At 40.8% G+C, this 12,130-nt stretch overlaps 2 protein-coding genes across 16 annotated transcripts in view; one reads left to right on the forward strand and one right to left on the reverse strand.

Moving 5' to 3' along the window:
• Positions 1–7,936, forward strand: part of Raskol (raskol) — a 168,477-nt gene extending 160,541 nt beyond the window's left edge. For all 15 annotated transcript variants that reach the window (XM_064034776.1, XM_064034777.1, XM_064034772.1 and 12 more), the window contains 10 exons: positions 311–541; positions 950–1,149; positions 1,589–1,788; positions 2,406–2,518; positions 2,737–2,903; positions 3,336–3,593; positions 3,813–3,913; positions 3,999–5,973; positions 6,074–6,189; positions 6,297–7,936. In XM_064034776.1, coding sequence (XP_063890846.1) covers positions 311–541; positions 950–1,149; positions 1,589–1,788; positions 2,406–2,518; positions 2,737–2,903; positions 3,336–3,593; positions 3,813–3,913; positions 3,999–5,973; positions 6,074–6,189; positions 6,297–6,567 — 3,632 coding nt within the window. In that variant the 3' untranslated portion in view covers positions 6,568–7,936. The remainder of the gene's footprint in view (positions 1–310; positions 542–949; positions 1,150–1,588; positions 1,789–2,405; positions 2,519–2,736; positions 2,904–3,335; positions 3,594–3,812; positions 3,914–3,998; positions 5,974–6,073; positions 6,190–6,296) is intronic.
• Positions 7,937–8,219: 283 nt separating this feature from the next.
• LOC110374478 (uncharacterized) lies at positions 8,220–10,716 on the reverse strand. Its single transcript, XM_021332193.3, has one exon. It carries the CDS (start codon positions 10,567–10,569, stop codon positions 8,278–8,280), a length of 2,292 nt encoding a protein of 763 aa, XP_021187868.3. The 5' UTR covers positions 10,570–10,716; the 3' UTR covers positions 8,220–8,277.
• Between the last annotated feature and the right edge of the window lie 1,414 nt (positions 10,717–12,130).

The raw sequence follows: 12,130 nt of genomic DNA on the forward strand, positions 1-12,130 counted from the left end.
GATTCTTTTAGTGCCTTTGATTTTCGCATGCTACAAATAATATATGGACCTGTTCACTGTTGACAATGGTTCACGTATCATTATGCCCTGTATTGAGAATCATAAATGCGAGAACTCTGTCTTTTGATCCGGGAGGGGATATAGTATCGTCGGGATAAAATAAATAAATAACCTGGGTCCACGGAGAATACTTAGTATATCTTTAACACAATAGAGAGCCAATTCCAATTCCTAATTTAGGGCGTTCTCCAACCCTTTCAACATTCTCAAATTACTCTCCCAAATATTTAACCCCGTCATCAAATTCCAGGTACAGTCCGAATCCCGGTCGACGACGTATCCTCAAGATACCTCAACGAGCGGTGGTACCCACTAACGGAGACCGACAAGCCGCAGTCCCCCGCCGCCCCTGCGCCCGCGCTGCGAATCAAGTGCCGGTATCAGAGCGTCGATGTACTGCCTATCGACCACTATGCCAGGTTCCTCGACTATTTGAAGAGGAATTATAGAAGGCTGTGTGAATATTTGGAGCCTGTTATTGGTTAGTAAATTTTCTTACCTCATCATCATCTCCCGACCCTTTTCCTAACTATTTTGGGGTCGGCTTCCAGACTAACCGGATGCAGCTGAGTACCAGTGTTTTACAAAGAGTGACTGCCTGTCTGACCTTCTCAACCCAGTTACCTGGGCAAACCAATACCCCTTGGTTAGACTGGTGTCAGACTTACGTCTACCAAGGATGTTCAATGACAGCTGGGACATCCGAAACACAGTTATTGGTGTCTAAGATATACTTAGAAAGTACATACAAACAAACAAAGTACATAAAAACTTTGGAAGTACATACAAACTTAGAAATTATAAAAAAAAATATTCATCACTTTTTGGCTCTTTATTTGATTAACACACCCAAAACTCCTCCTAACCAACCCACCACTTGTCTTCTCAGGTGTAAAAGCGAAGGAAGACATCGGGTGTGCTCTCGTGCTATGCATGGCGGGCGCGGGGCTGGCGCCGCGCTACCTGGCGGACGTGGTGGCGCTGGACGTGCGCCGCACGGGCGACCACTCGCTCACCTTCCGCGGCAACTCGCTCGCCACTAAGAGCATGGAAGCTTACCTTAAGCTCGTTGGAGATCAGTATTTGCAGGTTTGTTCCATTCCTGTTTATTTTTATGGCACGTGGTTGGCGGTGGTTGGCCGCAGTGTATGAGAATGTAGGATGCCTTTTCTGATATTTGACACAAACCTGACCGGTCTGACGTCGTGGCCGATGCTAGTCGAGTTTCTTTCTTGTACCTCGTAAATGTAACCAAAATGCACTGCAAAAGAGGTGGTCTTTACTGTTTTGACAATTTCAAATGATTTTTGACGAAGTGTCAAACTTGACATTGTGCTATAATACCTTACATATATTTTATTATGCCACTTGGCATTGGTTGTGCCAAGTGCGAAAACCAAGCAACTTGATACGAATGTAGCTTAAATTATCTTTTATAGATGTAAAAGGCCATTTATAATGATGATTTTATTATATAGCCTTATACCTATAGCTATATACTAATAGGTTAATTTTTGATTTGTTCCAGGACACGTTATGCGAAGCTGTAGCAGCAGCAGCAGGCGCGGAATGCGAAGTAGATCCCCTCCGTGCAGGCGGTGCGGCGGCGCTGCGACGGCAGCAGGCGGCGCTGCGCGACGCGGTGGCGCTGGCGTGGGCCGCCATCGCGAGGTCCGCGCCACGCTTCCCGCATCCACTGCGAGACTGCTTCGCTACCTTCCGGGAGAGGTAATCACCAACTGCCATCAGAAAGAAAGAAAATATATTTAGTCACGCGTATATAAACGACTATAATAAGAAACACAAAACGAGACGAAAGTACATAACGGGAAATATGCGTCACACCCACGTGTAACGGCACTCGCTCAGCATATGCTGAGACTCTATGCGGAACAAAACCTTAGCGCTGATTTTTTGCGAAAGCCGAAACTGCTACTGCTGTCTATGTTGATCTAGATAGATATGTAGATATGTACTCATCTAGACAAACTCTGATGATTACCTATACACTTTCAAGGAGGGTTGTCGACATTACAGCTTAATCTCGCCAATATATTGATCTGCGCTATTATTATTTAGCTACTATGTTATGTATTACTGACTCGCTGACACAGGGCTTAACTAAAATTCCTGTGAAAATTATTAGAACGCTCCATGTTACTGTTTTGATGAGGTTAACTACTTACCATAAAGTTTTGCCGCCATAAAGTATCTCCTTTCTTTATCCTTTGTATTTCAATATCGTTACCACCTGATGTCATCAGCATCGAACATTTACTATATGCTGCTTATAAGAGATCTATTGTTTTATTCATCACAATGCTAAATACCTTTGTTTATTTCAGACTGACAGCGATGGGTCGCGAGGATATCTCGGACAACCTCATCAGTGCGTCGATCTTCCTTCGCTTCCTCTGTCCAGCTATACTGTCTCCAAGTCTTTTTGGAATAACCCACGGTAAGCAAATTAAATCCTTAAATATTAATTTCTTTGATAATCTATAAAACATACCTAAATTGTGTATACATTTGTTTTTTTTTTCTCGTATGATAACGTTGCTTTTACCTTTAAAGCTCACAAAGCAGAAAGCTGACAAATTATCACGAAGCACATAAATTTTCACATAATTTGGACCCAAAATTAACATTAAACTCATCATAAATGCCTTCTTCCAGAGTACCCGAACGAGCGTGCAGCCCGTAACCTGACGTTAGTGGCGAAGACCCTGCAGACGCTCGCCAACTTCACGCGCTTCCAGGGCAAGGAGGCCTTCATGGAGTTCCTCAACGACTTTCTCGAGCAGGAGGCACCCAATATGAAGGCTTTCCTCAGAGCTATATCGGTTAGTACCAAATCTTTATGTAGTAAGGTTTTATGTAAACGACATCATAATAATATGAAGTTGAGGATCGACGATTTAAAAAAGTGGATTAGTAGGGTCGAGTAATATTCGTCAAATATGTTCTAATATAAGAATAGTGACTGTTATCGCCCCATAAAGACAAATTCTAGGAATCCTGGGAATTATCTGGAATTGAGAGTAATACTTATCTACATAGTATTGTGCGGTCCTAACTTGTCCTAAGTCACGTCCCGCGATAAAGGCCATTTACTAGTATAAAAAGAAAAACGTGCTTGAAAACAACTTCATTTCTTTAAAACCAATTCAAGTTCCCCACAAAAATAATTAATTATTTTAATTCTTTACCGTACTAAAATTAATTCAATGTATACCCTTCGTGGAATATTGAAAACATCTCCAAATTATCAACAGACGCGTCCTCAAGATCAGCAACAACAAACGCAACAACAGCAAATTCAGCAACAACAGGCCCAGCAACAACAGCAACAGGACGGCAGTAAGCGCAACTCGGCGGCCTCGCAGGGTTCTAACACGGGGTCGGAAGGGCCTCGCGACAGTGTCGAGCCGGACCCCGAGTGGGCACCTCATGTGGACTTAGGCAAACAACTCGCCACGCTACATGCCTTGCTTGTCGATAGCTTGCCGAAGCTGCCTGCTAATAAGATACAGGTATGTTATGTTTTTCATTACGATAAGTTCATATATTAGCTGAAAATAGTTACTCTATTTGGATCACTGACACAACAATTTCGAAATAGTAATTCTATGCCATTCGAAATTTTATGTAATCTATTATTTGTGATCAAATAAGTTAATTTCCAAAAAAGGAGGAGGTTCTCAATTCGGATGTGTATATTTTTTTTACATAAGAATATCTCAATGTTTCAGGAGTTGGACCCGTTGTCAGATATACTAGACGAACTGAGCAAGAGGCTAGTGAGCAACGACATCAGCTCTCCTGCGCCCCCTGCCACTGATAACATCTTTAGGTAAGTCCTAAACTAAAGACTTCAATTATTTACTTACCTATCTCATAGTCTTCTTATCTAATAATAATAATCTTTCTTTGTCCAGGTTCAACGACCCCACGTGCAATACACCAACGAAGCAACCGATTGAACCAGCAACCAACGGTCAGATGAGCAACAACTTCGCTCACAGCTCACCCATCATGAACAAAAATGGAGTCCAATTCAACATCAGCTCCTCCAAATCTAATGCCGAGGAATCCAAGTATAAGCCTGGATATGCTGCAGTCACTAAATCTCCCAGTTTCAACCTACGATCAGCTACATTGCCCAGAAATGGGTACGGGTCCAGTCCCGTCAGCCAGGCCGTCAATCCTGATAGATACAGCTCGCAATACAACAATCAGGAGCATTGCGTGAATCTGAAAGTCGTACAGATTGGCTTTAACTCCGACCAATACCCGAAAGGCGTTAGCAATGGTATCAGCGAAAGTCTAGAGCGCAGGTTCCAGGAGAGGTACAAACCCAACAACAATTATAACAATCAACAAACGCACTTCCACAACTCTAACTACAACAGCACAGAGCGATCACCGAGCAGTGACAGCATCAACCACAACTACTGCTCCAATGATATGCAGAACATCATGAAGGACACTGCCACGCTAGAGGAACTGTCTGACCTCCTGAAGTACGCTGACGACTCAGAAATAGTCGAAGACAAACTCATCATGAACAAAAAGAACTTGTCGCAGTCTATTTCTAATAACAACAACATCGTCAATGGAAACAAAACTAACTACACAAACAATGGCTCGAACGTTTCTATCAGTGGACTATCCAACGTAGCGAGTTCTGGCTACCAAAGTATTGCTACTTACAGCCAAAGTTCCAGCCCCATAGAGAATACGACGCACCATCATCAGCCTTACGAAAATGGCGGACAGCCGATGAGTCGATATTCTCAAATAAATTACCAGAAACAAAGAGACAAACAGTATTACGACAACAAGAACGAAAAGTTCTATCCAAAGAGCCCAGTGCAACAGAAAATTGATTATGACATCCAGAAGTACGGAATACAAAACTTTACAACTGCAGAGAACACACCGGCAAACGCTAACGCAAATCCAAAAGTAGCTCCGTTAGTGTTCACGAATCCAGTGTACAACATGGATGACAACCGTCAGGCGCAAGATAAAAAGAACAATGAAAACAGAAATTCTAAGCGTTGTCCTTGTGGCTCATCCAGTTCATCGATAGATGAGGAGGGTTTGAGCACAGACAACGTCGAGACAAACTCTGAAGAGGGTTCTACTAACTTCAATGATGATAGTAGAAACTATGACCAACAGAATCGCAACAATTCCCACCGAAAACTCACCAGAGATAACTGTAGTTATGATGATATGTATCACAGGAGCAACCACAGTCACTCCCCTAAGATACGGGACGATGAATCGTCTAGCAATTCGCCTAGCCTACGGAAGAGTAGTAAGACGCGAATGCCCAGAACAAACCCTATGCTCTCTTACTCCACTAATCAAAACCAAATCAACTTCAAACACTTCGGCCAAAGAGGAGAATCGCTGTACGAAAGCAAGCCTCACCATATTTCAACTGACTCCGGCTACCCCATGAGCAGGTCCGACTCGAATGTAGAGGAAGTGAACAAAGAAATGTACAGGTTACAGATTTCACGAAGTCAGAAGGCGCTCTACAACATGGAGAACTCCAAGAACTCTCCCGAGAAGTATTCGATGTCGGAGAATGCGATTCCAGAGACTAACTATCCGTTAGACAGAACGTACTCTGGGGCGAAGATGTCGAGTAGTAGGGTGAACGAGGATTTGGAGAGGCACCAGGAGTACTACGGGGTGCGGGAGCGGCGCGAGTCGCCGCCGCGCGCAGTGTTCGGGCGCGACTCGCAGTCGAGCGAGGCGAGCGAGCGCAAGCTGCAGCGCCGCCTCAGCCTGGAGTCCGCGCGGGACCTCACCGACAGCTCCGACGAGCTGGACGACACGCTCTACAGCACCACGGGCCGCCGACGCGCTAACAAACACCACAGGACCATTGAACAGGTAAGATCAGACTAACTTTTATAAAGCTGTAGATTTCTCTAAAAGAGTTGATCACGATTACACAAATAAATATCTAACAATTCATTCGATTATTTCACAGTATGAACGCGAGATCGAAAGGTTAAAATGTTCAGTGGAACTATTAAGGGGAAGATTGGGGCCTGCTGAACCAGGACAAGATCACACGGACGCCAAAATGAAAGCTATCATTTCAAGGTAAAAATTGATTTTTTTAAAATATATTTTTTACCAATATTTACAAACGATAACTAAATATTTTGAAGTTGGACGATTTTACGTAACCGATGTCGTGTGAATTACAGGTTGATCTGCGTAGAAGAAGAGTTGAGACGCGAACAGCGCAAGATGGCCGCCGCGTTGTCCCACAAGCAGCGGGTTATCGAGGCTCAGGAGCATCGCATCGCGGCGCTGGACGAGGCCAACACGCGCCTGCTGTCCGCGCTCGTGCACCTGCAGCAGCGGGCGCCCCACCCCGCGCCCCACCCGCAGCCCCACCCCGCGCCCCACGCGCCGCCCCACCCGCCCGCGCACGCGCCGCACGCGCAGCACTCGCACCAGGAACTGCAGATATAACTCGCTCTAACACCCCCCTCACACAGATATAGATACAGGTAGGTATGTCAAGATAATTGTAATGTATTTTGTACCTGTATCAGATTGAAAAGGTACTCTTCGAAAACATACTAAAAATTTCAGTATGCCTGTCCTTGTCATTTCAATATCAATGGATTGAAAGGGCAATTATATTTTTTATTTATTAACAGTTGTAATATTATCACTTAAAGGTTCTCTATATCTGTATCTATATCTGTGATCAAATATAGTTTATTTTCATTCTGAATAGCATAGTATTGCTGTCCTGTCTATTCATATCTAAGCTCTGTAATCATGATCTCTGTTTTCATTGGATGACTAATGGCGCATAATGTTGATGCATTTGGATTTATTAAATGAAGATATACTTGTGTATACAATTTTAAATTATTTTTGCTTGTATTGTAATATTTCTCAGTGCTATGATGTTAAGCCTTTAGAATTTATTTCGATAACGTAGATTCTGAATTAAATAGTATGATTGTGAGTCCTCTCTGCAAAGACTTTTAGAGATTTTGTCCTCAAATTATATTCACATATTTAAACGCACAAGTGGACGAAGGGTCCGTTTTGGATGTCCGAGTGAATGTTTAATTTTCTAATTTAGATTTTCATACAGTTAATTAAAAGCACAATTAACAAGTTTGCACGCAGTTTATGTATGATTAAATTTAACTGTTCGACTTCGTATATCTTCATTAGTTGCAATATGAATAAACTCATTGCATTAAATATTTGTTATAACGTATTAATAATATTGTTTAACTTGTGTATCGCAATAATTGTTTTGCCATTTATCATTTTTGTTACATTGTTTCGTTAGTTTTATTGAAATATGCTTTAAATGACATTAACTTTTCTATATAAATATCAGTATTTTTCATAAATTCGAAGAAACGTTCGCTCCTTGTGTCGACAAGTTTGTTTTCTGTAACAATGATACCAAAGACGATTGAATATCCCTTAGACATAGTTGTAGTGGTCCGAACGAACCCGCTGCAATGGAGTCCTAGTGTTGTATTTTAAAATAAAAAGTTATAGATTTTATAATTATAATATAAGACTTGTATCATAATATTCTTAAGAGATACGATAAGTTAAACGTGGTATGAAATCAAAATTTATTTTTAATACCTTTGGAGTATTATTCTATGGGATTTATAAAATGTTAAACAACCTAATACTAAAAATTGTAAGCCTGTATCAAGTTTAAAATAAAATGTTTTGAACCACAACTTATGACGTATTGTGCAACATAGTTACAGCGAAGATGTAATTTAAGCCATAACTTCAAGTTAATATACCTGCACAGGTATATAAATTATCACATTAAATTATGAATTACGTATACTTTAGTTTTATTCCCGATTCCTTTTAGTCGCCAAGTTATTTATTTAGTGTCCTGTTTCATGCTAACAGGAATAGCCCTAGCATGAATTCACGCAAAATCTTCACACCATGCGGAGGAGGTACAAAGACGACAAATTAATCGAGCGGAACCTTTGGTTAAACGGCAAAACCAATTGAAATGTATATTATTTGGCTGATATAGGATTTTTAGATACAAATATGACATTTGTACAGACGCATGAAATAGTTATTGTTGATAAATAAAAGAGTAAGTTTTATCAATCAATTCTTTAATTGTAACAGCACAAGGACAATTGAACAAGGACAATAACAATTTTTTTATGTTCTCGGCTCGTATCCTGCTGGAAGACAGATATATCGTTTTTTTGCTATTATTAATTTTCTCTCTACAGCTTCTTTTGAAGTGTATGGGTGAATTAATTGGATATCTTCTAATCGGCCAAATAGATAAGAAAAGTATATTTCTCGAAATTTTTTATCAGGGAATTCAGCCTGGTACATGGATCGCCACAGCAAGTTCGTAACATAAGCGTGTGACCTGAACATGGAAAGCCTGTATCTGTACGTGTACTGCCTGAAAGTGTCGTTCAAGCTCTGTTTATACTTCCACGTGGTGTGACCTGTGTACTTTGCCTCTTTAGGCGGCGCTACATGGCCGAAACCCTTCTCTCCAAGTGTTGTGAACATTCGCCAATACGTAGTACTTTTACGTAAGAATTCTTTCTTTTCCTCGCCCGTTAAACTCCCATAAAGCCTACGTCTCATCCATTCTTTAAGTTCTGGAACTAAATGTAGATCAGGTAATCGCGCTGCAACGTTTCTTTGTCGCATCGTTCGGAGCGCGCACTTCAAATAATCTTGAGGCTTCGGGTTTAGTCCTAAACAAGTATTGGAAGCTCTTAAGCTAGGACTTTTTCTTTGTTTATTTGAGCTTTCTGTGTCATCAAACCTCTTGGATTCTTGTTTCGTCTTTTTATCTTTTGTTGCCTTAGCTCTGCCATCGTCGTCACCTGCTTCAGCGGCTCTCTTTTGCACATCTAGCCTAGATGCTGTTTTCGCTTTCAAATATTTTTCATTTGATACTTTATTTGGATCTTCTTGCACACCATCTGCTTCTGAAAATTTGGGTCCTTTTTCCTTCCTTTTTTTCTTTTTCTTACTATCGGGTGATATGATAGCTCCCTCGTCAGTACGCAACATACTATCAGTCTCCCAAACCTGCTTGAATTCTTTTTCAATGTGTAATCTCTTTGGATCTAGGTCAAATATAGTGTCATAGTTAAATTTATATGGGGCATTGCGTGTAGGTTTAGTAAAATAAGGTAACTCGTCTTGTGGAAATGTGCCTTCATTGCCATAATCGAAGTAGTGTCCGCAATAACATTTATGTTCTTTAACGTACTCAAAAACTGAGTCATGCCATTTCTTGATACAATCACATGGATCGGGTTTCGGTGGTGGCGGCCATCCACGAAATCCACAATGTATGGTAATACATACTCCATTAACGGTACTATAGCCTCCATGTATGAGTTCACCTTGAGCAGGCAGTATACTAATACTGCCCAAAATAAACATGGACTTGCCATTAATTGTATACACCCCGTTAATTGTATATTGAGCGTTCGCCAAACCAGTCGATGGAGCCACTGGCTTCCTTCGTCGTATTGGTTTTTTGCGTTTTCGACCCGCATTGAGACCGTAAGACTTCTTTTTATGAGTATGAGTACTGGTCTCTACAAGACTTGTTTTTGATCCTTTTGATTTACGATTGAGAGATCGGGTTGTTTTTTTTGCAGGAACATTTGTGGGTGAAATTTGAGGCCCTATGGTTACGATGCCAGCTAGATCGTCGCAAAATGATCGTGGTAGTCGCTTCTTAGGTGGTGGTGGTGGAGGTGGTGGGGGCGGAGGTCTTGGTATAATTGGCTCTTCCTCATAGGGCTCGTTAAGTTCAGTCAATTTCGGCAAAGGTTGGGGTGAAGGACGACGAAATTTACGTGGTTCATATAATGCAGCAACCATTTTTGTGAGATAAGGAGATGGCAGTTTACGCCGTGGCCTTGGAATCGGTTTAGGTGGAGGTTCAACTGTGGATGGCTCTGGAGCAAATGTTTTCTTAAGTAACTCATACAAGTTATCAAGTCCTAGATAGAGAATAGCTGACAGCATAAGCCTAGCATTGAGGCAGTATGAAGCACGCTTTCCTTCGATAGGGTAGCCATATGATATAAGATATAAATGTGCAAGCATTTTCTTCGGATCATCACGACCAAAGTGCATGCAGGTCATGAGTTCCGAGTTACTCGGGCGAGGGACCAGTCCAAGCCTATGCATGATAACCGAGGCACGTTTAGGACGTCCTTCCAGTAAATCTTGATATATTGCGAATTCTAATGTGTCCAACGCTGTTCGTTGCGGTACACTTAAAGCTTGATACCACTTGGGGCCTACTTCAACTATCATGCTCTGAAGCATTTGTTTATCTTTACGTCTACGATACTCCTTGAGTTCTTCCATAAAAATCTGTTTCTCACGGGTCTGGCGTGTGTACAACACTTCCAGGCGACGTCGGACCTTCTCATCATGTGTTACTTCAGGATTAGCCATTTTCGTTAAAAAATACAATCAATTAATAGTTTAACGATTAACACAATATATTAACACTTATAACATTTATTTTTGTGTATAAATGAATGTTACTGCAATTTAGAAAAAAAATACAACAATCGTCTATTTTGATTGACAATGAACCAAATGCCTATTTACGTTTTACGTAACAATTAATTTTATGCAGCCAGCATCACTAAACGATTTACATAGTAAAATACAAACTCTTTTTGTCGTACATTTTAACGCCATCTATTATCGAGTAGTGGAAACCTCAGTCACAATTTGGTAGATAGCGCATTATTTCATGAAATTCACAAATGATTTATTTAAAATTCTTACAGGAACATATACGGAGTTGTTGAAAAACAGTATTTTTTTCATGTAAGTACGAAACCCGTCGGTAGTTGCTAGTGACGATGCGATGTGAGCGGGCATGGCCCGATCAGCTGTGTGAAACTCGGCCGGTCGAAGACCCGCACCCCGGGGTGAACGCCCCTGCCCAACCATCACCTGAATAATTTCTCACCTCATTCATACGCACTGGCGAATCCATCTCAATATTTAAGCTATACATTGTTCCGGAAACCATCAATCAAGTGAGACTTTACAGCGGTCGCCTCAACATGTAAAATCGATTGACTGTTCGAGACAGCGGAGTAAACATCAGTAGTGAATGAAGTTCCATTTTTGGTCACTGGTCAACGTCACTGAATTGTATACGCTATATCGATTACGTATGGGTGCAGTAACAAATGGGATTGAACAAATCTGCGTTTTAATGTTTTTTATTTTGTGTTTTTTTTTTCTTAGCCCTTATTGTTGCTGGCTTGTCGATCTTTAGAGTGCTCCCACCAGTCAGGGTTGTAGGCGTCAAGATTGTCACGGCACCTCTTTCGGGCCCTACCCCGTCTGAGTGGCCACCCTGCAATTCTTTATTCTGATAAACTTATCAATGCATTTGACAAGCAACTATTTTAGCACTGACTGCTAACAGACTTAGAAATTAGAAATATTATCTGTTGAGTCTAAATACTCTCTTACGTGCCTGGTAAGGAACTAATAGATAAATAGAAAAAATAATAACCTTTCGCTAAGATGATGATATGATCTGTAGTTAAAAATGGAATACCAAATTAGTAAATGGATCTTGTTAGTTAAGGTAGAGCATATGGGAAACTCATATGAATATTATATGACTGTTCTGAATTTAGAACTATTTTTTATACTCAGAACACAACAATTAGATGATTTTCAAAATTACATTTAATCTATGTGGTTGACCCGATATTTTGGCTAATGTATGTATGTATTGTGAATCATATACGCTCGTGGCGATGACATGGCGAGCTCCAAAGAATTCACATTCTTTAATTTAATGTGATTCACTGATTAAATTATAGTTAGTGTACATTGACTTTGGTGTTCACCTAACAATGCATTTTTATCATGACAACATCGGAAAAAAAATATTTCACACTTTTTCATATTAGAGTTAAGGGGGTAAGTCTTTTACTTATAACTGAAATGTAGATAATCATAAGCTAAAAACAAAATTTCA

This window comes from Helicoverpa armigera, chromosome 5, assembly GCF_030705265.1.
Source record: "Helicoverpa armigera isolate CAAS_96S chromosome 5, ASM3070526v1, whole genome shotgun sequence".
NCBI classification, from domain to species: Eukaryota; Metazoa; Arthropoda; class Insecta; order Lepidoptera; family Noctuidae; genus Helicoverpa; species Helicoverpa armigera.